We start from the raw sequence: 25,926 nt of genomic DNA on the forward strand, positions 1-25,926 counted from the left end.
ATCTGCTTATCAGTGAGTGCATATCTAGTGACTTCTTTTGTGATTGGGTTACCTCACTAAGGATGATATCCTCCAAATACATCCATTTGCCTAAGAATTTCATAAATTCATTGTTTTTAATAGCTGAGTAGTACTCCATTGTGTAAATGTACCACATTTTCTGTAGAAACTGATTCATCTTATTCATGTGTAGTCATGAATTTCTTTTCCAAGTATATTTATATTTTTTTCATGTTCCTGATCAAAGTAGTATCTGTAGTAATGAATTCAATCGTCATGTTCAGTTACTTCCTTTGTCAATGTTACTGTTGTTAGAACTATTTATGGAATTTATTTTAAGCCACTTACTTCTCCTTACTGTTCTTTAGACATACATGGGAAAGACATGCATGCACATTTCCCTTGTTTTGAACTATGGGTTCAAAATTTTCCCAAATTTTCTTTACCTCAGAACGTCCTTCTTACCGCTTGATATTTATGAAACTCAGTAGTTTTTCTCATTTGCTTCAACCCTCATGTTGTGTGTTCAGAGCTCTGCACTGGGCCTTGGACTCCCTCGATAACTCTTGTTGATGATGTCCTATCTGTATCTTGTTTTAATCTCTCTTTAGTTAATGGAACCAATGGTGGTTGTGTTGATCTTGATCTCCTCCTATCTGTGTGCTACTCTACTGTGCCTCGTGATTTTACCACATTTGGGACATTGCACGTCTTGTTTTAGTAATCAGACTTCCCAAGGCACAGTTATCCCTCTCACTTGGAACACTCAGTGACCACGTATCTTCCCTTATGCCAAGTCTATTCCTTTCCTTGAGAGAGAATAGGAGTCTCTAGAAGAACATGGTGGCAGTTGTGGTCCCTTGGGACATAACTGATGACTTCAGGCGGGAATCCATGTAAGGGCAAGATTAGAGGATGACAAAAGCTTCTGTGAAATTTCACTCTTGATTTAATTAGGATCTAAATCTGTTCAGCAGTCACTGTAGGGCCCTTTCTTAATGGGAATGAATGCACGTTACCTTGCTTTTGTCATGGTATACATAGGAACCCCATTAGCTCCCTTGAGGTAACATCTTTCTCACTTGAACAGTAGCTGAAGTAACAGATTGCTGAGGCTTCAAAATCACACTGGAGCAAGGGGCAAAGAGCATAATATTTGGGTCTCCTGACTGAAAACAAAACCAACCCTCTAATTGGTTAGGATGCTCTCCTGAGAGCTGCATTCCAGAGACACTGAGTGGGAAAAACAAGAGCATAATGTTTCCCGCATTACATTATGAATCACTCGCATTCCAAATTGCATCTGAAATTTGGGGCATTCAGGAAATTTTTTATTTGAGCTGTATGCCCCAGGGGTAGAGTAAATGAGAAACATTTGTGGCTATGTGGCTTGCTTGGTGGAAAATGTCAATACTTGGGTCCAATTCTTTTGGAAAAGGGATTAAGAATTTCAGATCTGTTTTGGCAGATGATTGGAACTCCTTCATGGAGACTCAATTATATTTGTAGTTCTGAGATTTATTTGATATTTGTGAATTTGATTTGGAAATGATGATTAGAAATATGAATTGCTGAAGAAGGATTTAGCAAGCAAATAGCCCTTCCCATATGTACCCTTCTCAGAATGTCAGTTAAGTGTGTACTTAGACTTAGACATCTCCAACTTAGACTAGAAAGTTCTGACTATGAAAGATAGTCTGTTAGTGGTGCAGAAGCACTCCTAAGCATCTGAATCGTGGTGACACTTTTCAAAGTTAACTGTGTGTCACTAAATGACAACACGTGTACAGAATGTGAAAAAAAAAAGGCAAGTCAGTGTTTTCTAGGCTTCATGTTCTTTCCCTTTTTCTTTTCCTTTTTCTAATAGGCAACTATTTAGCTAAAACTACTTAAAGTAGTGGGTTATCATCCTGTTTGGAAAGAAACTGAATTTTTTTGAATATCCAAGGTAGCGGGGGCTGGGCTATGAAGCTTTTCTAAATGGTGGAGAGTTAGACACTGAGCTCAAATAGCAGCACAAGTTCACTCTACTTCTGACCTAAGTTCAGGGTCCTGCTCCACTGTAGCGTGGACTTCTGAGCTGTGCACAGTTGCAGAGCCAGCTGATTAGGTGGTTTTAGGAGTGTTGGAGGGTGGCTGGACCTTAGTATCAGTTTTATTAGTAATCAACCACATGCTAGTCACTTGTCTTAAAAAGAGTAGTTAACATACAAGTCTCTCCCCACAAAAATCAAGATTCTTCCTGTGAGCGGGTCTCTATTAACCTAAACATTTCGGGTATTTGGCATAACCTTAACTCAAAGATTGGGAAAGAAAAATTGGAAAATTTGTCCCTTATACATCATTTACAGACCTTAAATTTTTCATCCTCACAGAACAAAAGGTATTAATAGACATCAGCAATGAAGAAAAGTCTCCCCTAAGACACTCTGAAATAGCTTTCTGTACAAAGAGCGTGGCCTGTCACATCATTGATTGCAAATGGAACAAAATTTGTCCTTAGGCAACATGAAGCGCCCTTTAAAGGAGAGAGTATGGCTAAGACAGATATCTTATGTCAATAAAAAGAATGGTGAGCACACAGTTTTATAGACTCTGCAAATAGCCATTCAGAGTGATGAATAAAACATTTCGGTCGGAGGGAGCTCTTTTTTTTTTTTTTTTTCTTGAAGGGGCGAGTTTTGATGAGACGATCTTTTGTGTCTCTGACTCCAGAAATCATTGCAGTAGTTAACTCTACCTCCACTGAAGGCAGTTCTACTTTCCAGCATGTGTGTCTCTCATATCAGTTAAGAACATGCTATTAATGCCATGCCACCAGTTCATAGATTCTAAGAGTGATTTTTCAAGAGTATGGATTTTAATTGTTTTTGAATGGCCTTGGTTTATAGTGCTCATCTGTAACTCTGTCGGTTACCTGTTTGTAACAAGCTTGCCCTAAATTTAACAGCACGAAGCAGTAAGCATGTATGTTTTCGCATATTTTCTGAGGGTAAAATTCACAAGCAGCTTAGTTGAGTGGGGTAGATTTGAGGCCTCTGGACTATGATGAGCTTGCAGTCAAACAGGCAGCCAGAGAAGGCTTTTTTTTTGTTTGTTTGTTTTTTTGTTTTTTTTGGTTTTTTCGAGACAAGGTTTCTCAGTATAGCCCTGGCTGTCCTGGAACTCACTTTGTAGACCAGGCTGGCCTCGAACTCAGAAATCTGCCTGCCTCTGCCTCCCAAGTGCTGGGATTAAAGGGATTAAAGGCGTGCGCCACCACGCCCGGCTCAAAGAAGTCTTTCTTAATTGCAGTCACTGAAGACTTCTGTAGGTCTGCACAATGTGCCTCCAGCCTCACTCATAAGGCTGTCAGTAGGATGAGCATTTACTTTATGGAAGGATGGGAATAAGATTAATTAATACATGACTGGACCAGAAAGAATTATAGAATATTGGATAATGCTAAGAAAAATGGTTGAAAGTAATAGAAAGAACAGCAGCTTTCCTGTTTGAAGGGGTTGTTCTAGGTTCCTGGGCCTGCTCTTTGGTGGCTGAGAAGCTGCCTAATTCAACCCTCTGCTTGTTACTGAGCGCATGCGCTCTGTTGGGCCCGGTCCACTGTGATGATCTAACTCCTGCATTCTTTGAAGAAAAAAAAAAACTTCAAAGCTTTGCTCCTTTTCATGTAAGTCAGTTGTCCTTCATATCTCTTTGGATTCTTGTGCAGATTAAATGCATGCAGTAGCATCTTGAAGATAGTAGAGACTTGTTGAGATGGCAGATGCTACGCAGAATCCCCATGGAATGAACTGATTGGCTGGATAACAGCTACTAGAAGAGGTAGGAGACTGCTGAGGCTCTCTACCTGCTAGCAGAGGAAACCAGAAACAGAACATGGGAAAAGCATCTCGGGGTCCATCTTACAGGGATTGGTGCATCTGGGGAGTCCCCTGCTCCACTGAGATGGAGTGACCAAAACTATGCTTGAGATGCACAGAGTCAGAAATTTGACAGTGTGTTCTAAGAAACAGATATTTTAAAAAGGGAAGAAGGCAAAAGAAAGTTGCTGGACAATGATAGGGAAGAACAGAAAAACATTTTCTTCTTGGTACTCAACCAGAGCTGAGACACCATTAAAAAAGAGCCTGCTAAGTATGTGACTTGGTGACGTTAGAGCCTCTATAATTGACACTCTTAGCTGATCAGAGCAAGTGCCAAGAAACTATAACTATATACCAAAACACGGCCAGCAGATACTGAGTACTGTTAGACTGCATGGAAGATACTGACCAGACCTGTGTTAGACCCAGTGAGGGATAAATTGCAAGGAAGCCGGTTTAGGTCCCAAACTTCACAGCCTGCTTTGGGAAGGGCGGTCTAGGGCCAGCTCTGGCCACCACTAACGACGGAAACAGGCATCTATGACATAACCTATGAATGTCTGCCAGCTGATGCAAGCATCATTTGTGGCCCAAGCTTGCTGAAGACTTCCTAGAGAACAGAACAACAGTCATTCACATTCAGAAAACAGACTGAGTACAGAAATGGCAGCATGTATGAACTGAGTTGTGAAGACCACTCACTGTGGTCACTCATCTGTGACCCAACCTCTAAATTTCAAAGGACAGCTTAAGGGTCTGACAGCCATGTAGGAGCTAGGAAAGAATGACAAGAGAGTTGAGATTGAACCAGCAGGAAGGCAGTATGTATACTGTTCTCTGGAGAGTATTAGAGATTGAACCTGTTGTGTACCTAACATGATTCTATAACAGAGAAAAGAAATGACATCGCAAGCCTAGTGCAAACTAATTTGTTTTGAATACTGCAATCATTTCCAGTAAAAGAAAATGTGTGATTAAAAATATCTACCAAAGCTGCACAACTCCCGGTGGTAAATCAAAGGAAGCATGGAAAATCAAGGCAACATGACTCCCCAGTCACTAATTTCATCGGAATGATGCTCAGTGTGAATGAGTTACATATAGTCCTAACCAAAAACAAACAAACAAACAAAAATACAGGAACAATTATAAATATATGCAAAGAAATCAAAAGACAAACTCCCAAGGGCTTCTAACAATGTATTTTAATCTCTGAAAGACAACAGTCAATATAAAGATAACTCTATAGTGCTATACCCAGCAATCCTATCTATGACACTTGAAGAAAACTGGAAAACAAGCTAAAGAAATTCTTGACACCTCAGCCAATTCTCCAGAAACTGCTTGGAGAAGTCCATGTGACGGAAGGGAAATTACCATGGCCATGAGGAGGGAGGGAAGAAATGATGCCATGACATCACTGAGTGCACTGGAATAGGAGAGCAGCAAGCACTGAAGAAATCAGCAAATGCAAGACTTAAAACACACCTTATAACCAAAACTCTTGATTTAAGATCCGCAAATCTTCAATAAAAGACAGAATCTAAGAGATTCGAATGAAAAACAGGATCTAGCCGGGTGGTGGTGGCGCACACCTTTCATCCCAGCACTTGGGAGGCAGAGGCAGGCAGATTTCTGAGTTCGAGGTCAGCCTGGTCTACAAAGTGAGTTCCTGGACAGCCAGGGCTATACTGAGAAACCTTGTCTCGAAAAAACAAACAAACAAACAAACAAACAAACAAAACCCAAACCAAACCAAACCAATCCAAACCAAAACAAAACAAAACCCCCAAAATAACAAAAAACAAAAACAAAAACAAAAAACAAAACAAAAACCAAACCAAAAAAAACCCCCCAAAACAAAAAAAAACCAAACAAACAGGATCTATTTCTTCATCACCTTTGAGAAGTTGCCTGCATTGCAGACACAACTTTAAGGATGAAGGAGAAATCAGCAAGTACTGATGTTCCAGTACCTGACAAAACAGATTCCACACCAGCTTAGTCAGAAGAGAGAAAGCAGTCACTTCATTCTGAAAATACAACTTACAAACGATAGAACTGTTAATTCCAATACTCTACAGATTAACAGCTATTGCAATCTGAAGTAACTCCGAGAGCTGTGACGAAGTTAGTGAAGTTTAGGTTTGCTATGAAGGAATATGGGATTGCAAATCGTATTTACTAATGTAATACTGTAATAATTTGTATTCAAGAACCTGTGAACATTGCCTTAGGTATAGAAAAATAACTGTTTTTACTACTGTGTCACGTTTAAAAGCTGTGATAAGAATGAAAGAGGATGTTTACAAATTCTTAGCTGTTACAAAGAGTAATACAAGAGTCATTTATTGTTGATGCATTGAAGCTAAAATGGCCAATAAGTCCACTTAGCAGAGAGAATGTTAAAACTAACGATCCTATGCATGTTCATGTAAGTGTGTACTTGTCCTGGCACTAGGATCCAGGCTCTACTATTAGCTTGCTTGCTACTTGCTGCTGGGTGCTGGATTTTGTGTGAATATAAAGAAGGAAATGGCTTTGTTGTATTTTTCAAAATTGGAGGTACAGCTATTGTTATTGATCGTAACTAAGATAGTAAGCAGATGTAAATGAAGTAAATGGAGTAGATTTACTAACTGATTACTAGAACTAGGTGTACTTCCTTTTTTTGTTAGTGGGTGTTGGATTTTCTAGGGAAGTTTCTAATCAACGATAACTACTACTCCAGCACATGTCTCACTTCTTAGAAAGTGATCCTAGCAGGAAGGCCTGCATTTCACCAGTGAATTACAAAATGTCCTAAAAAGCTTTGTGATTTATGTTACTCAATGTATATTCTAGGGATTCTGTATTCTGCTGATTCACAAGGCAGAGGGACGAGAGTGGTCCTATATCCCTAATCGGCTTGCCTTGATTATCTTTGTTACTTGTTGAAATCAGACATGATTTACAAAGACAGTTTGAGATCAGAGATGTGTGTGAAGAGGCTTCTATTTAGTTGTGGGCTTGGTTGGAGGTTTGTAACATCGGGAAGGTGTGGATTCCAGGGACAGGGCATTATAAGATTCGAGCATGGCGTCCTCTTTTTACTGGGAGCTTTATTCACAAACATCTAGGAAGGGGTTATGTCTATCATTTGGTTGATTTATACCACAACCCTGTGTGCTGTCTCATGTTTAATTAATTGGGCATTTGTCTGACTGGCATGCCTATAATTTCTTCACCTAGCTTAAGCTGATCACATTATTTAGCATTCTGGCATGCACAAAAATGATAGCATTGTCTTCTGACTTCTTCCCCTGTGGTCCTTGAGATGGGTCGTCATGCATCTCTCAGTTGTATCATTTTTCCAGTTGGAGGCAAGAACAAGTGGGGTGGTCATTTTTCCTGAGGGTTATTCCAGTTCTTCCCCTATCTGTGCTTTGAGAGTGTTCCCCAACTCCATTGCATTCCATTTCTATATTTTGGAATATAATACAATTTTATAGATCTTACTTTTCAAACCAACATAAATAGATATGCTCTGGATAATATACATAATATACATGGAAAGACTAATGCCACGCATATAACATTGTCCCAGAATCATCCTTTGAAACACTTTGCTCCATGTTGAAGAATAAAATTTGTGCTTTTAAAAATTGGTTTAGTTTAACATCATTAAATGTGTGCTCATGATAATGGTTTATTTCTAGAAAGTGATTTGGTAACCAAAGCAGACAAGCATAAAGATGTGATTGCCCATAGATTTCTGGTACTTCAAGTTATTGTCAAAATGTATCACATTATCAGATTTTGCATCAGGGCATGCAAAGATCTAATATTTTTCTTTACTGTTAACTGTTTAAAACAAATGAACCAAAGTCCTGTGGTAGATTTGTAAACAAAGCTAAAGCTACACTAAATGATGTTCATGTGGCTGAACAGCTAGAGCAATGTTAACCCCTGCTCATCTGCAGCTTTTTCTGTGCAATACTGGACGGTGGCCGTTTTTTCTGCCTGTATGACTTACAGGAAATAGGAATAGCTGAGAGGCTGTTTGAGATGGATGGTACCTATTCGGAAATTTGCTCCTTAAGGTGACGTTGCTATGGAAAAAATATTAAGCTGTCTGCTTTAATGTTTGAAAGCACACTTCAGTTTAAACACAGCTCTAAAAACACACATCTCTACTTTGTAGATGTTAAGAAAGGATACAAATAACACTCATGAGGTCATATCTTGACCTCATGATATCCCACATAACATTACATTGCAGACATTAACTGTTCTCTCTTCCTTTCTCAGCTTAGAGAGTGTTATCCTCTGCTTCTTGAAAGAGCTCTGCCTCTAGGTGTAAGCGAAGCTTATTGATGCCCTGTCCCGTGGCATGTGTGCCATCCCCTCCTCTGCTATGCCTCCATCCTTCTCTCCAATGTGCTGTTTTCCCCACGCTCCCCTGGCCTCTTTCTCCGTCTGTAGTTGGTGGTGTTCCTAGGTCACAGTAGACTGTGTCATGAAGCCAGGGGATACCACCTTTGGCTGGATTTCTCAGCAACCTCCATCACCATTCCACCTCTGTCTTGAGACGCTCTCTTCTTTATAACATCTCTAAAACTAGGCCACACACAACTATTGGCAACTATTGCATTATTATTATTATTATTTAGAATTTGTTAAAAAACAGAAAATTGAGACACGACCCATTTTTGTATCTCCTATTTTCCTGACTGGCATTATTGATTTTTGTTGTCTTATTAGTTTAAAACAAAGATGTATATGGTAAGTGGTATGTAAAATATACCTTCAAGCCTAAGTGCTTCAACACTTGGTCCCAGCAGGAGTCAGACCCTAACTGTGGCTTAGGTGAAGGAAATAGACAAGTGGGAACCTTCCTTAAAGGCATCCCTACTGGGCTGGAGAGATGGCTCAGTGGTTAAGAGCACCGACTGCTCTTCTGAAGGTCCTGAGTTCAAATCCCAGCAACCACATGGTGGCTCACAACCATCTGTAATGAAATCTGACTCCCTCTTCTGGAGTGTCTGAAGACAGCTACAGTGTACTCACATATAATAAACAAACAAACAAACAAATAAATCTTAAACAAACAAACAAACAAAAACCAAACTGTCCGGGGAAAAAAAAATAAAGGCATCCCTACGTCCTGTGCTCTCTGTCTTTTGATGCCAGAGGCAATATGAATAGCAGCTCACTCTCCTACTTCCTCCCACATTTGGCTGTGGACCTGATGCCTAGGCCTCTAGCATGATTATGTAGTTGAATGCTTCTTTCCTGATGTGATATGTGCTAATATTTGATCAGTTATGTAAAGCTAGCCTAATTGGGAAGCTATGCAATTTACATTTGAGATACTTTGTTTTATCTTAAAAAGAATTCTGCATTTCTCAAAAATTTGATTCATGACCAAAGCCTTTTTCATTCTGAGTGTATTTTTTCACTTTAGAATTTACTACTGGTCAGAACATAATGTGACATCCAGAGAAGCCCCTTGACATGAACATTCCAATGACACTTAGAGCTCTAGCCACATCCAGGAGCCAGCTGTAGGGTCAGCTAAAAAAAGTTTCTGATGCTGGAATGTGTGCACAGGGCAATGCCATGTGCCCTGGCTGGTATACACATGGCATGTCTCCACGAGCTTCCTGTCTCTGTAGCACTGTTTTACTCTAAAGTTCCTTGGTTATAGACAGATTATATGCAAGCAAGAGATGTACTATAGTGTTATTTATGTGTTTTAATATTCCTCTAAGCAGAACCATGGTTTGTCTCCTTGCTTTTGCCTCTTGATAATCTCATCTAGTGTGTCTCAGAGAAGGGGGTCAGCATTTGCTTAGGGAGCTGCAACTGACAAATGTTTGTTCACATGCTTGATTTATTATTATCATCATCATCATTATTATTATTCTTTTTTTTACACTCCAGATTTTATTAACCTCCTGATTCATCCTTTGACTGTTTCACATTCCATACCACCTCCCTGCCCCATATCTCCATGAGGATGTCCCTAGTCCTCCACCTCACCCCACCAGACTTCTAAACTCTCTGGGACCTCCAGTCTCTTGAGGGTTAGGTGCATCTTCTTTGACTGAATCCAGAGGGGCCTTATATCAGTTGGTGTATGCTCTCTGGTTGGTGATCCAGTGTCTGAGAGATCTCAGGGGTCCAGGTTAGTTGAAACTTTTTACAGAGTCACCCCCTCCTCTAGTTCTTTCAGCTTTTCCCTAATTCAATGAAAGAGTTCAGTGGCTTCTGTTTATTGGTTAGATGCAAATATCTGTATCGGACTCTTTCAACTGCTTGTTGGGTCTTTCGGAGAGCAGTCATGATAGGTCCATTTTTTTGTGTGTGCTCCATAGCCTCAGTAATAGTGTCAGACTTTAGGGCAGCCCCTTGAGCTAGATCCCACTTTGGGCCTGTCACTGGACCTTCTTTTCCTCAAGCTCTTCTCCATTTCCATCCCTGCAGTTCTTTCAGACAGGAACAATTATGGGTCAGAGTTTTGACCATGGGATAGCAACCCCATCATTCACTTGATGCCCTGTCCTTTCTGCTGGAGGTGGGGTCTACAAATTCCTCTCCCCACTATAAGGAATTTCATGTATGGCTCCTCCCTTTGAGTCCTGAGAGTCTCTGAACTCCCAGGTCTCTGGTACAGTCTGGAGCCCCCCACCCCAACATCCTACCTGTAGAGGTTGCCTGATACCATTCTTTCTGCTGGCCATCAGGGCTTCAGTCCTTTTCTCCTACCCAATATTAGATCATGTTGCCCTCTCCCTCCTCCCATCCCCTTTCCCTCCCAGGTCTCTCCCTCCCTCCCTCCCCTCTTGTGGTTGCTTTCTTCTCCCTCCCAAGTGGGACTGAGGTGTCCTCACTTGGGCCCTTTAGCTTATTGACCTTTTTGAGTTCTGTGGACTGTATCTTGGGATATTCTATACTTTTTCCCTTTTCTTTTTTGGCTAATATCCACGTATTAGTGAGAACATACCATGCATATCCTTTTGGGTCTGAATTATCTCACTTAGGATGATATTTTCTAGTTCCATCCATTTGCCTGCAAAACTTATGATGTCCTCGTTCTTAATAGCTGAGTAGTATTTCATTGTTTAAATGTACCACATTTTCAGTATCTATTCTACTGTCTTGGGACATCTGAGTTGTTTCCAGCTTCTGGCTATCACAAATAAGGCCACTATGAACATAGTGGAACACGTGCCCCTGTGGCATGGTGGGGCACCTTTTGGGTATATTCCCAAGAGTGGTATAGCTGGGTCTTCAGGTAGATCTATTTCCAATTTTCTGAGGAGCCTCCAGATTGATTTCCAGAGTGATTGTACCAGTTTGCAATCCCACTTGCAATGGAGAAGTTTTCCTCTTTCTCCACATCCTCTCCAACATGTGTTGTCACCTGAGGTTTTGATCTTAGCCATTCTGATTTGTATAAGGTAGAATTTCAGGGTCATTTTGATTTGCATTGCTTTAATCATTAAGGACTTTGAACATTTCTTTAGATGCTTCTCAGCCATTCGAGATTCCTCTGTGTGAATTCTCGAATTAGTTTTGTATCCCATTTTTGATTGGGTTGTTTGTTTGTTTGTTTGTTTTGGTGGCTAGCTTCTTTAGTTCTTTGTGTATTTTGGATATTAGCCCTCTATCAGATGTGGAGTTAGTGAAGTTTTTTTTTTTCTCAATGCGTAGGTTGCTGCTTTGTCTTATTGACTATGTCCTTTGCTTTCCAGTTTCATGAGGTCCCATTTATTAATTGTTGCTCTTAGAGCATGAGCTATTGAAGTTCTGTTTAGGAAATTTCCCCCTGTGCCAATGAGTTCAAGGCTCTTTCTCACTTTCTCTTCTGTTAGATTCAGTGTATCTGGTTTTATGTTGAGGTCCTTAATCTACTTGGACTTGAGCTTTGTACAAGGTGACAAATATGGGTCTATTTTCATTCTTCTACATACAGACAGCCAGTTAGACCAGCACCATTTATTGAAGATGCTTTCTTTTTTCCATTGTATATTTTTGACATCTTTGTCAAAGATCAAGTGACCGTAAGTGTGTGGTTTTATTTCTGGGTCTTCAATTCTATCCCATTGATCAACGTGTCTGTCTCTGTACCAATGCCATTCAGTTTTTATCACTATTGGTATGTAGTAAACCTTGAGGTCAGGGATGGTGATTCCTCCAGATGTTCTCTTATGGTTAAGAATTGTTTTCTCTATTCTGTTTTTTTGTTGTTTTTTTTGTTGTTGTTGTTGTTTTGTTTTGTTTTTGTTTTTTGCCTTTGCAGATGAATTTGACAATTGCTCTTTCTGTGTCTTTGAAGAATTGTTCTGGAATTTTGATGGGAATTGCCTTGAATCTATAGATTGCCTTTGGTAGGATGGCTATTTTTAATGTGTTAATTATGCCAATCCATGAGCATGGGAGAGCTCTCCCATTTTCTGAGCTCTTCTTTGATTTCTTTCTAGAGAGACTTGAAGTTATTGTCATATAGGTCCTTTCCCTTGTTTGGTTATAGTTACCCAAAGATATTTTATATTATTTGTGGCTATTGTGAAGGGTGTTGTTTTCCTAATTTCTCTTTCAGCTTGTTTATCCTTTGTATAAAGGAAGGCTACTAATTTACTAGAATAAATTTTAAATCTGGCCACTTTGCTGAAGTTGTTTATCTTCTGGAGAAGTTCTCTGGTAGTTTTTGGGGTCACTTATGTATACTATCATGTTATCTACAAATAATGATAACCTTTATTTCTTCTTGGCCACTTTGTATCTTCTTGACCTCTTTTTGTTGTCTTATTGTTCTCGCTAATACTCTGAGAACTATATTGAATAGATTTGGGATAGTGGGATTCCTTGTCTTGTCCCTGATTTTAGTAGGATTGCTTCAAGTATCTCTCCATTAACCACATGCCAAAGGTAAGAGCAGGTCGATCTAAACAGGCCCATTTCCTATAAGGAAATAGAAGAACTCATTAAGAACCTTCCAATCAAAATAGTCCAGCGCCAGGTGGATTTAGTGCAGAATTCTACCAAACCTTCAAACAAGACCTGATATCAATATTCCTCAAACTATTCCACAAAATAGAAGCAAAAAGAAAACTACTTAATTCATTCTATGAAGCCACAATTACTCTGATATCTAAACTACACAAGGACCCATCCAAAAAAGAGAACTTTAGATCAAGCTTGCTTATGAATATCAATGCAAAATACTCAATAAAATTCTTGCAAACCAAATCCAAGAACACATCAGAAGCATCATTCACCATGATTGCGTAGTATTCATCCCTGGGATGCAAGGTTGGTTCAGTATATGAAAATCCATTAATGTAATCCACTATATAAACAGATTCAAAAAATATCACATAATCATCTCCTTAGATGCAGAAAAAGCATTTGACAAAATACAACACGCTTCATGTTAAAAGTATTGGAGAGATCAGGAATTGAAGGCCCATACCTAAACATAAAAGAGGCAATTTACTGTAAACCAACAGCCAGCTTAATTTTTAAGATTGCATTTATTCTCCGGGATAGGGTGAACTTTTCCCTGTTGTGTGCTTGATCACAGACCATGATTCTAAAGGAGGTGGATTTCTTTGCACTTTAACAACATGAAGCGGGGTCACTCTGCCTTTTTCATTATTTTAAACTCAGCTTGTCCTTTTCTTGCCTTACATCATTTGGTAAAAAATGTAAAACATTTGGTATTTTCAGATGTTTTCTTTTTGGTCTGAAAGTTTTGACAACTATTGATCTATCTAATCTCTTATTGTGTCAGTAATTTTCACCGTGAAGACCACTGCAACTGACAGCTCAAACTGGGTTTGCTTGTTTGTTTGTTTTTGCAACAAGGTCCCATAAGTAGCCCATGATGGCCTCTAATAGACATTGTTCCCGCCCTTTCAGTGTCTCAGGTATAGCCCAGGCTGGCCTCTAGCAGGAGGTGTTTCTTCCCTTTCAGTGCATCAGTCCCCCATCCCCTGAGTGCAGTGACTTGAGGTGTACATCACCAGCACTTTGTGTTTTGTCTGTCTCTTTCCACATAAGGTGCTGCTTTGTAGCTGACACTGGATTTGAATTTCTGACTTTTTCCTACTGCCCCATGGGGGCTGGGATTACAGTATCACCGTCATGTCTGGCAAAAGCTCAATGAAGTCTTATTCTTGCTTATATGTATGGCTGCCAGGTTGGATGCTTCACCCACATGGTATCCCAAGGAAAGGTTTGCAGCTGTGTGTTTTATTGGCAGGAAGAGCAGTACTGAGGACTTTCAAAGATTTTGCTTGGATGGGACTCCTGGTGTTACCATGGGAATGCATGCATCCCATGCTCAGTGCATGCCATCTGCTCAGACATGCTTAGAGAGCAGGGACACCAGGGGAGTTTGGAGCCATGTGTCTGTGCTAGAGTGCATGACAGAAGCGAGCAGGGTGAAATGTTTCAGCCAGAAACGTTATGGTTCGCTGTAAACATATTTTGTTTGTTAGATTAATATTATAGATGTCATTGATTTTACTGTTGAAATGTTTTCCTGATGTCTCTCATCTTGTAGAAATCATGTTTATATGCTGCTTAAGACTTATTAAAGAAGGTTCAAGTGAAATGATAGTACCTATTAATTATCTTATTTGCTTTGTTTTAAACTTTCATCTTTTTATGTAAATAACTATTGAGTAGAATAGCGGTTCAAAAAATTCCCCAACTCTTATGTAAATGACTAATTTGTCACCCCAAAGTTTGCTTTAGCTGAGTTTTCTTGCATTTGGATTACCTGCTGGTCATTTCAGCTGAATGATGTGGATTTTCACAGCCTATTGCCTTTTCAATAGAATAACTGTGCCTTTGCCAAGTGTATAATCATGTGTTTTTCCTTATATCACTCACATGTGGACAGCAGCCTGCCAACACATAAACAAGAGCCAGGTTACGTCACAAACAGGTGCTGCTCAAGTACCAAAGCACTGTGCCCTCCTCTCGAGTTACGTTTATTTGTGCACAGTGGACATTAATATTTTGTGCGTGTGGGAAAGTAGAGTTACTTTTGCTCTTTTCAAATAACAGAAGTGAATGTCCCATGCATGAGTTCATGAAATCTATGCCTATGAGGCCTGGTACTTTAATAGGGATGATAGACAAATAGACAAATTGTCTGGGAAAGTTGAGCTTTGTAAGTCATCTTAGAATTGAGAGGAGGTAGGGAAATTTAAAGGATGATTCTTTTTAAAATATTGTTTATCTATCTATCTATCTATCTATCTATCTATCTATCTATCTATCTATCTATCTTTCTGTTTTGATGTGTGCCTGTGTTTGTGCATGTGCATGCACCCCATTTCTATGTGAACACCTGAGGTGGCCAGGAGAGAGGGCTGGATTATCTGCAGGCAGAGTTACATAAAGTTATGAGCTGCCTGATATGGGCACTGGAAACAGAATTTAGGCGTTCTGAAAGAGCAGCCGCTGTCTATATTCCTAGCCTTCTAAGTAACATTTACCTTCCAAACTTCCAGGAAAGAGTTCATTCTGTAAGTGATAGAATCAGAAAAAATTCAACAGGAAGGCATCTTGAGTTAATTTGGTCCTAACCACTGTCATAGTATAGAAGTCACTGTTAAAAAACTCTTATCAAATGATGGCTTAAATTACTATGTATAGCTTTTAAAAATAGGACTCTTTGATGATTTAAAAGGAAAAAAATCTACAGTTGCTTTTTTGTTTGTAAACTTGTTAAGACAGAAAAGTGAGCTACAACTCATTTTTGTAGCTCCTTCTATTTCCCTGAATGGCATTATTGCCTTTGTTGTTTTATTAGTTCCAAACAAAGATGTAGATGGTAGACTTCCTGACGAACTGTGTGGTATGTGAAATATATCCTCCAGTTCCAGTCTTTCAACCTTTGATCCCAGTGGGAATTACGCCCAAACCCGGCATAGGGGGAGGTAGTGGACTACTGGGGTTTCCTTGAGGAACCTTAGCCTATCTCTCCTTCCTGTATTCTCTGTCTCTTGATAACAGGATTTAGTTCTTTTTTTTTTCCCCTGAAGTGTACTCGGGGACTGAAGAAAAGAAGGGTCCTTTATTTGTAAGAGCTTCTAGGGACCAGGAAAATAAGTGGGTTCAGATTATGAGAGTCCATTTGGTAAAGCCTAGGATATTTGGGGATAAAAACTATTTCTGAGCCGGGCGTGGTGGTGCATGCCTTTAATCCCAGAACTCAAGAGGCAGAGGCAGGCGGCTTTCTGAGTTTGAGGCCAGCCTGGTCTACAAAGTGAGTTCCAGGACAGCCAGGGCTATACAGAGAAACCCTGTCTCAAAAAAAAAAAAAAAAAAAAAAAACTATTTCTGAATGTTGAGTGTTCATGCACTTCTAGTTTTTCTCAAAATGACGGAAACTAGATTCATCTGGGAAGAGGAAACTTCTATTGAAAAATTATTTCCATCATATTGGCCTGTAGGCCTGGCTGTAGGGTGTGTTTCTTCATTAATTATTGATGTGGAATGACCCAGCCCACAGTGGGCAGTCCCATCCCTGGTCAAATTGTCCCAAGTTGTGTAAGAAAGCAGGGTGAAAAAACCATGGGAAGCAAGCCAATAAGCAGCATTTCTCCATAGTGTCTGCCTCAGTTCCTCCCTTCAGGTATGGCCTTAAGTTCCATGATATAATCCATAAGTAAAATAAACCTGGCTCTCCTACAAATATTCAGTGTTTATCATCATAAGGGAGATGCAAACTAGCCTAGTTAATTCTTATTGGATCCAGGAAATCAATCACCACGTGAGACATAACCAGTAACCTTGATAGAAAAGACAAGGTTGAGTATATGACCTTGGAGAACATCTTCAGTGTGTAGTTAGGTAGACCTAAAACTCCCCCAGACTGGAAACTTCCTGCTCAGAGAGATTTCTCAGGGTTGATAAATCTTTAAAAACTAGTTGTTAGACACTTAACTCTTTATATAGGTTGGATATTTAGGATTGCTACATTTTGATATTATAGATAGTCAAATGCAGAAGCCATTTGCCAAACATCAAATGGGAGTATAATCAACAAAAATGAGAGTAGACACAGGCACAATGAGTAACAGTTAAGAGCTCCATGATGTGTCTATAAGCTCATGAATGCTAATGGTTTGGGAGTACTTACTTTTGAGAAGAATATGGTCTTATAGAACTTTATAAATCTCCAGATAATCACCCCAAACCTTAGGTCAACCATAAACTGTATCAAAGCACTGAGGTCGATGTCCAGGGAAGAGTATTCCCAATATATAAATAGCTGGAAGGATTCCTGCAAGGAGGGACTGTGCATATGTAACTAAGTCATCAACAGAAATAATGAGTGTAATAAAGAGAAACAAATATGAGAGTCAGAATGTCAAAATGGGCCTATGGATAAGAGGGAGGTGATGTTGAGTCCCTGTGCATTAGAACCATACTTACTTCGTAAAATAAGTTTTTATTATTCTTTATTATGTGTAGGTACATTTATCTGAGTGTAAGCCTGTGCTAATGTGTGTGCAATTGCCTGTGGCAGCCAAAGGTATTAATTAGATCCTCTAGATCTGGAGATACAGGTAGGTGTGAGCTGCCCACCATGTGTATGAGCAACTCAATTCAGGTCCTCTGGAAGGGCAGTATGTGACCTTAGCTGTTGAATAATCTCCCTAGCTCCTCCATCTGTGCTCTTTATATCCTTCCCACTACAGTGCAAGAGATGACAAGGCAGCTAGTGAAGCTACACGTTAGGAAAACAGATCCACAGAGTCTAGACATTAGTAATATGGCAGGTTTTGACAGAGTTTTGGAAAGGGGAAAATCCTATGGAGAAAGTTATAGGAATTATGATGAGAGATAAAAAGTTAGTGCATTGTAGCTATTTGGTTTGTTTGGTTTCCAAGTTCTGATTGGTTGACTTTTGTCTGTGATCTGTGATCAGGTAAAATGCAGTAAGGAACTTGGAGAAGCAAGAGAAGGGACTGGAAGGGTCTAAAGTCCAGGTGATCCCTTTGAGGACATACTCATAATCAACTTTATACGACTAGCTAGCTTTCATCTCCTAAAGGATTCACCCTCTCTCAGTAGCATAACATGTTGGAGCCTAAGCCTTCAACACGTGGGCCTTGGGGAGATATTCAATGTCCTCATTGTATCGATTGGCAAAAAAGAGAGTTAAGAGTGTGATCTTCAAACCATGGTCACAGACGAAGAGGATGAGACAATAGGTGTTAAAAATGGTCTGAGTTATACGCAGAGGGATTTTCCCTACTTCCTCAACAGATGCATGCTACCCCCGTAGCTTCATTTCTCTTTGTGAGATACTGCCATTGCTTTTATTAAAAGTCTAGTAAATATTAAACCCTGCCTTCATTACAGAGCCTCTCAATAAACATGCATCCCTCAAAGTTATAGTTTAATATAATGTTATCATGTTTTAAAATTAAAGATTATCTACTGCTATGCAAACCATCACAAAATGACTGATGTGCCAGAAAGCGGTTTCAATTAGTTTTCATGGATGTTGATCAGATAAGCACTAAGATTTATGGTTGTGTCTGAGACTTCCATCAGGGGAGTCCTCAAGTGTTTAGAGAAACTAGCTATGAGAGGGCTGGTTCTGATTTAGTCTCTTCTACTGACTGTGTCCTTTTGTTTCTTTATTCTTGTTACATCACAAGTAGTAGTTTATATAGATGGCTTCATTTTTCCTAATTATAAATAACTCTGTTTCTAGAGGTATGGATGTTCTGAAACATGGTCTCATCAAATGTGTCTAAACACAGATTGAACCTTTGAGTTTTCTCTCTCTCATTGTTGGTGAATAATGATCATCATTTCTGTTTTAATCCAGGGAGCTGTAAAATATATATTTGGGTTTTTTTTTTTTTAATTACAAAATACACTTAAAAACAAAGACAATTGCACTTGGGAAGCATGGACAGGGGAATTGTCAGAAGTTCCAGCCTATCCTCGAATGTATAGCTTGTCTATGTAACATTAGGTGAGCTAGGACTCTACAGTGAGACCTTTCTCAAATGTTGTGCTTATTATCATTGTTGTCAACATGACAGGATACTCAAGCACACAGAAAGGCACCTTTGCACATGTCTGTGCGAGTACATCCAGAGAGCTTTAACTAACTGCCATGGGAAAACCCACTCTGAATGTGGGCAGCACCATCTCACAGTCTGGGTCCCCAGCCTTATTAAAATCAGGACAGGGAGCTGAGCACAGCTCTCTCTCTCTTTCTCTTTCTCTTTCTCTCTCTCTCTCTNCCTCCCCCTCCCCCTCAGCCCGCCTCCCTCTCTCTTTCCCTGAGACTTCCCAGATCCTGATGGATCAGACTCAAACTGCCAGAATAAACCTTCCCTCTTTAAGTTGCTTTGTTATGTCTTTTGTCACAGCCCCTGAGTTGCAGAGGTAGTTGGGAAGCTCAAGTGAAGCGATAGAGAGTAGCTCCCTTCTATTCCTGACAGTGCTATGTGTGGGAACCTTTCAATAGTTCCTGGGGATTCTGCTTGTGTAGACTGAACACATGCATGGAAACAGCTGTTGTAACTCTCTCTCCTTCCCTCCCCCTTTGCCTCTTTCTTGATGTTCATTTCAACTTCTGTGTAGAATGCATTGTCAAACTAATGCGGGTTTCTCTCTGTGCTTTGTGCTTCACTGGATTCTACTCTTCAGTGGGACTTAATTTCCTTGCTCTTTCTTCATTTTGTTCAGAAGGAAGTTTCAATAAATTTATTTTGTGTATTCTATTTATCTTCAGCAACCAAACTAGAAGGAATCTCAGGGAAGCTCCACAGCTATGGGAGGAAACCCACCCTGGACAATTCTCCTGCACCAGCCAGCCTTGCAGCCCCAGGACTGGCTTGCTTAACGATTTAACCAAGGCTCAGGGAGGCATTTTGTACCAATTTTATTCCAAGAGTGAACATTCTCTGGGAATTTCTTGGGTTCTGCGATGTTCCTCCTGTGTGTCTGCTACTGGTGGAAGGGCCTGAAGAGTAGTTATCATTTCAGCTCTGACTCCTGCCTGACAGAGTTTCCTTTAAAAAATCTGCGCTGGCTGCCTTTATTTTCCTCCTTTGCCTTCAGTAATCTCCATAGGATAAGCCAGGCCAGAGAGATGAGGTACAGAGGATCCCTCAGTCAGTCCTTACATTTCCTGTGTCTAGTGGCTTTGATATTTCTGATTCAGCTCTTTGGAAATTATTTCTGAAACAAATTTGTTTATATTCCCTCTAGTTTATGTCAGAATTTGAAACTTTTCTCCTTTAATTTTATATGTAATAGTAATCAGAAAAAAATCCTTAAGACATACTTACATAATTTATAAATACAATTCATGTGATGTCATTCATCTTCATAATTTGTATAAATTTATGTGACAGGTAGTTTGAATACCTTTCAACATCCAGATCAAACAGAAATAAAGAAAAATTAATAGTAGCTTCATAGGTGCATGGGCCTCAGTTATTTCATTATAGTATTTGTTTATTTGCTTGTTTGTATTTTGAGACAAGGTCTCTTATTGCCTAGGCTGGCCTTGACTTTACATTGTATCCGAGCCTAACCTTGAATCCCTGATCATTCCTTTCCGTTCTCAAGTGCTAACAGCTATATTGTCAATATCGCATACTAAATTAATATATCTTAAAGTGATATCAGAAGCTAATCATGCCTTAGCATTTTTTAAACTTTATTACAGGAAGGAGAAAATATTTTCTACTTGGCAGTTGATGATATAGAAACAGATACAGAGCTTTTGATTGGCTACCTGGACAGTGATGTGGAGGCAGAGGAGGAGGAGCAACAAGCTCTGACCATGACCAAAGAAGGCAAAGTTGACCACTCTAAGGGACAGTTGGCAGCTGGAAGTACAGGTACTGCATCTTCGATTGGTGATCTGAAGGAAGAGACATTGAAGAGGAAGGTAGCTTGAATTATTTGTATTGTACTTGTGTGTTATGATATGGTATTGTTAAAAGAATGTTTATCAAAACTATTCTTTTCCTCTGAATACCAGGAAAAGATTGTTTGGGGTAAGTAACAGATATGTCCTGTAGGGTGGCCAGGGTAAGGGCGGGGGCAGCTCTGGTTCTTGTTGTCACTGTGGTAACATACTGTAAAGGTTTGTCTCCTCCTACAGTTCAGACAGTGGCCAGTAAGAAGGTCACTCAGGCTCAGAAGATTTCATCCCATGTACATGTGAGGAGGCCAGACCTGTAGGGTTGCCCTGCTGTGTCCTAGAGATCTGTCTTCTGAGATCTTCTGAGAATCTGGACATTCTGGAAATCTATTTCTAGTCTAGTCACAGGAGCTGGTAGGATTGCTAATTTGTCCTTGTCTGGGGATCAAAAACATCAGGTGACCATAGGTGATACCTGCAGTCTGGGAAATGGATGCCAGTTGATTGTCAACTGGTGTGAAATAATCATTTATTTTTGGTCCTGTGTTTTATTCCTGCAGAAAACGTGAGGGAAAGTGCTGTGTTGTAGCACCCTGTATCTTTGTCCATTTGGCCAAAAGGAATGCTTTTAAACAGTCAGAAATTTCTTGTTCACAGTTCTGTCTGCAGTTCACATTGAAGCTGAGGGACCAGCACACTTGGTGTCTGACTTCTTTCCTTATTTACAGAAGTTAAATATACAAGACACAAACGTGACCCCAGCAAGAGAAACAAAGACATCAGTCACATGTTTACCAGTGTAGCGTTTGATTACATGAATGTGGCACCTTAAATATGTAAATGACTTGAGTTAGAAATGGGGAAAATTGCCACATGGGATAGTGCACCTGAGATTGAGATTTACTGCAGACATTGCACTTCACAGATGGAACACATGTGGCTTTGGTGTGCACCACCTGCGTCTTCAGGGTGGCATTATTAGTTATTTTAACTTTTTTATATTTAATATATTTTAACTCTAAAGATATGTAACTTTAATGGCACCTGAAGAATGTTGGTGCAGCTCTGTCAGTCATGTGGAATAGGGGTGCCTCACCCACCGCATCTGCATAGACAGCAGTGTTTTCATGCTGTGCCTTATTTCAAAGGAGTGTGAGATCCCCCTTTGGCAATTCACAGTAGTTTATGTCTGTTGGATTCTTCTCCTTGTAAACTGCAGAGTGAACTAATTATGATCCATTTTCCAGGAAAAAGACTTGCTTTGCAGTTCAGACTTTATTGTTATTTCTGATCTGAAACATTACCATTAAAAGGGAAAATGCAGATTGAATTTGATTTTGTAACTTCTGTGAAGCATAATAAAATGATTTTTAAAATAGTTTTTCTGATATCTGTTTAATATGGACAATGCTAATGTTTGTTAGAAAAGACAAAAAAAAAATGGACTGTAGCAGACACAACTAGTTTATTTTGAAGTGGGGACCAAAGCTAGTTACTTGCTTGTGAACTCCTGTGTTGTACATTGCACAGGTCACCTTGGCTGTGAAGAGGACTTTGCCTGTCCACAGTGTGAATCAAGCTTTCCCAGTGAGGAAGTTCTTACTGAGCATCTTCAGAGCTTGCACCAGAAGCCCACAGGGGAGAAAGAGTTCAAATGCGAGAACTGCGGGAAGAAATTCCCTGTGAGGCAGGCCTTGCAGAGACAGTGCGTATGCTCGGGGTGGTTCAGCTTGTGCTTGAACAGTCGGATTATTTACTGTGTTTGTTATGTGTATCTGTGTCTGTGAGCATGCACCAAAGCATATGTGGGAAAATGTCAGTTAGCCTATTTTGCTATGAGCTCATCTTTTCTGATTATACTGTGCTGAGTTTCGAATGCTCTGAGCACAAGGTTTATAGGTCAGCATCATTTCTGCTAAGCCCTTCTAGGTGCATTTCATACTTGCCATTAAATATCATGCTTAATGCTTTAATAATGGTTTATGTGTGCATAATTTAGCCAGTGCTTGAGGTTATTCAGCAAGTTTCACTTATTTGCCCTATAATTTGTTTAAAACTGTTTAACTGATAAAGAATTCAGTGTATTGATAATGGAAGGATGGGAAGCACCATCTATTTCACAGTGAGTTGGAAGACTAGTTTAAAGATGAATGGGTCAGTGTATGGCAGTGAGGTGAATTACATGAGTTTACCCATTACCTTATCCTAAACACTTGTGTCTGTCTACAACATAAAATTAGCTTCTATTTTAACATTTTATAAGATCAGAGTTACCAAAAGTGAGAGAATGTACAGACTCCAAAATTCCACACTTAGCAAACTGTCACCTTACATGAGTAAAACAGCTTCCAGAATATTCACTGTTTCTATTTTGTTGTGTTTAATTCCAAAGTATGCCGTTTCATTCCTATGTATGTATGTATGTATGTATGTATGTATGTATGTATCTATCTATCTATCTATCTATCTATCTAACTATCTATCTATCATCTATCTACCTACCTATCATGTATCTGTCATCTAAAGATATATTTCTATATATTATATGCATCAGGTTTTGCTTATGAAATCTGAAAATTTTATTTACAAGTAACAAGTCTTTGAAAAATTGATACCTTTAGGATGACTTAAACATTTAGAGATTTTATTAACTTCTTCAAATAAAGCCAAGTGTAAGTTATAATACTTTTTAACAAGTTAACTTCAGCTTTTATTTTAGTCAGCTTTTATATGTATTTATTGCACTATCAGATTTGAACTATATCTTAGAGCTACCATTAAAATGTAGAAGACCACACAGGGCTGCACGGGGCTGGGAGCATATCCTGGCACTCTGGCTTCTTCGCCCGCCCTCCTCATTGCACTTTTCTGCCCAGCCAGAAGCAGCCTGAAGAATTCTTCATCGACTGTTCAGTGTTCTCTTTGCAATTCTCTTTTCAGTTCAGCACTGAGGTTTGGTGTCTGGTTATGAAATGGCTTTCACAAGTCTGCAGGTCATTTTCTTGTGCATAATTCATACTTGGAGCAAGTCAGCACTGCACTAAGTAAACGGAAGGATTTAGATACATCTTTCTTGCCAACATAATTAATGCATGAAATGACCTCCAGACTCCTGCAGGAAGGAAGGCCTGGGAGGCATGGGTTGCAGAAACCTTCTGTGATGTTTGAGTGTGTAGGCATATCTTCATCATTTCTTCTGCCCCCTTGCTACTTGTCTTATAGTTTTGAGCAGCACCAGAAGGCTTGCCGAGGGGATGCCAGGTTTGTGTGCAAAGCCGACAGCTGTGGGAAGAGACTGAAAAGCAAGGATGCCCTGCGAAGGCACCAGGAAAATGTCCACACTGGTGAGGAGGCTCTGCACAGTCCTTCCTAACTTGGCCCCTGGCCCCAGGCCATGGGATCTGCTTCGAATATTCTTTTGTGAGGAGGGGGCTGGCTTCCATTGTGTGCCACAGACACACATCTTACCTGTTTCCAAGTTGATTTCAGCAGCATTTATCATTTTCCCCGTGTCTGAATTAATCATCACTGTAAACCAGACTCACACTTAGCTGTTCTTGCCACTCAGGTATACTCTTCAATTGTTTCACTGTTTTAGTCTATAAACTTGATATTTCACATACTGTTGAAATTAATCATTTGTAGGTATACTTTGAAACTAGGAAGTGATGTACTTCTGCCATCATATTTTTACAAGAATGTTCAGAGCCTTAAGTGCTTAATTTTCTTCTGTACTGGAGAAGATTCCTAACTACTTTTTGCCTTGGAGTTGAAAATATTTGAAATTTGAGCAGACGATTTCCTTAACTTCTTATAGTCCCTAGCTAAATAATAAAACAAAAGACTTGCTTGTCTCCTAGGACCCTTTCCTTAATACTTTCTTGCCCATCAGTAAATATATTCCGGGTTGTTGTACCTTTGGCTCTGTGGGGCCTTTTCTTTTCTTTGCTGTCTGTTTGGTTAGAGAGTTTGAGACCTAAGGAAGCTATCATGTCCTTCTGCAAATGTCTTGTCTCATGCATTTGCTTTTACCCCCTGCAACCCCTACGATTCTGGGAAATGAACAGAAATGTGCCTTTGCAGAGGCAGGAAACTCTTTTCTTCCTTCTTGGTTCATTCTCACAATTAGGTGAAAAGAGTGACTGATACCTGACATCAGGACCTCTGTGGTCTGAAAATAACCGACTTCAATAATACAGTGACAGAGGTTACCACGAGTGTGACTGCAGGCCTCCCTTCCTCACTGCCTGAGCCTGCACACTGTGAGCCATGAACAGCGCTCTGGGGGCAGAAGGTGAAGCTTTTAAGCTAACCTTCAGGGGGTACCAATCATCAAGACTTCCCAGCATTGCTCTGTAGCTTTCTTTTGTGAAGAACATATGGCTGGTATATGGAAAATGACTTCCCCTGCTGAATTTAAAATATACTGGTGCCTTTCATATGATGGCAGAAGCAGGCATAACTTTTTGATAGATTTGCTTTTGTAGGTTTTTTTTTTTTTTTTTTTTTAAATGCTGTTTTGGCTAAAATGCTGTTCTTAATTTTCTCCATCTTTGTCTGCAATGTATTTTAACCAAACTTTTATGTCAGTTTTAAAGTCAACTTTGCTGAACTAAGTAAAAAGCCAGATGGATGCTACAACTCTGGAAACTTTTCCATCCGCATCACTAGGCATATGGTCCTCCTGCTGTGCTTGTAGTGTAATGTTTGAATCTTCATGTAATTGGCCTTGGGTTGCTTACTGTTGCAGCTCAGGGGCATTCGCGGTGATTTTGTAGGAAACAAGTCATACGTGAAGAGTTTGTTTCATCATCATTATCCCATGTTTCAGGTTGTGATAAGATGTGAACATTGCTGTATTTTAGCAAAGGTCTCCATGCACACCTCTCAGTTGGTTTGGCATGGGGTATCATTTTCTAATCCTTAGCCTCGCTTATACTTCTTTTTTTTCCCCTAAAGTAGGGATGATGGGGAGGGTACTTCCTGTTAGAGCCAGGAGAGCACCACTAAGGGATGGCTGAGGACTCTCTGTAGAGAACACAAAGGTGCTCAAGGAGCTAGGAAACCAAGTTACCTCTGTACTGGTTGATGAGGAAGCATGTCCTGTTAGTTGATATGACCTGTAGGAGGTAAAAGAAGGGAATCTGAATA

General features: G+C 39.8%; 1 protein-coding gene across 3 annotated transcripts in view; it reads left to right on the forward strand.

The window, feature by feature from the left end:
- Prdm5 (PR/SET domain 5) overlaps positions 1-25,926 on the forward strand; it is a 156,257-nt gene that overhangs the window by 54,710 nt on the left and 75,621 nt on the right. For all 3 annotated transcript variants that reach the window (XM_021190637.1, XM_029533620.1, XM_029533624.1), the window contains exons 4-6: positions 20,575-20,749; positions 22,306-22,480; positions 23,998-24,119. In XM_021190637.1, coding sequence (XP_021046296.1) covers positions 20,575-20,749; positions 22,306-22,480; positions 23,998-24,119 — 472 coding nt within the window. The remainder of the gene's footprint in view (positions 1-20,574; positions 20,750-22,305; positions 22,481-23,997; positions 24,120-25,926) is intronic.

Source organism: Mus pahari, chromosome 2, assembly GCF_900095145.1.
Source record: "Mus pahari chromosome 2, PAHARI_EIJ_v1.1, whole genome shotgun sequence".
Lineage (NCBI taxonomy): Eukaryota > Metazoa > Chordata > Mammalia > Rodentia > Muridae > Mus > Mus pahari.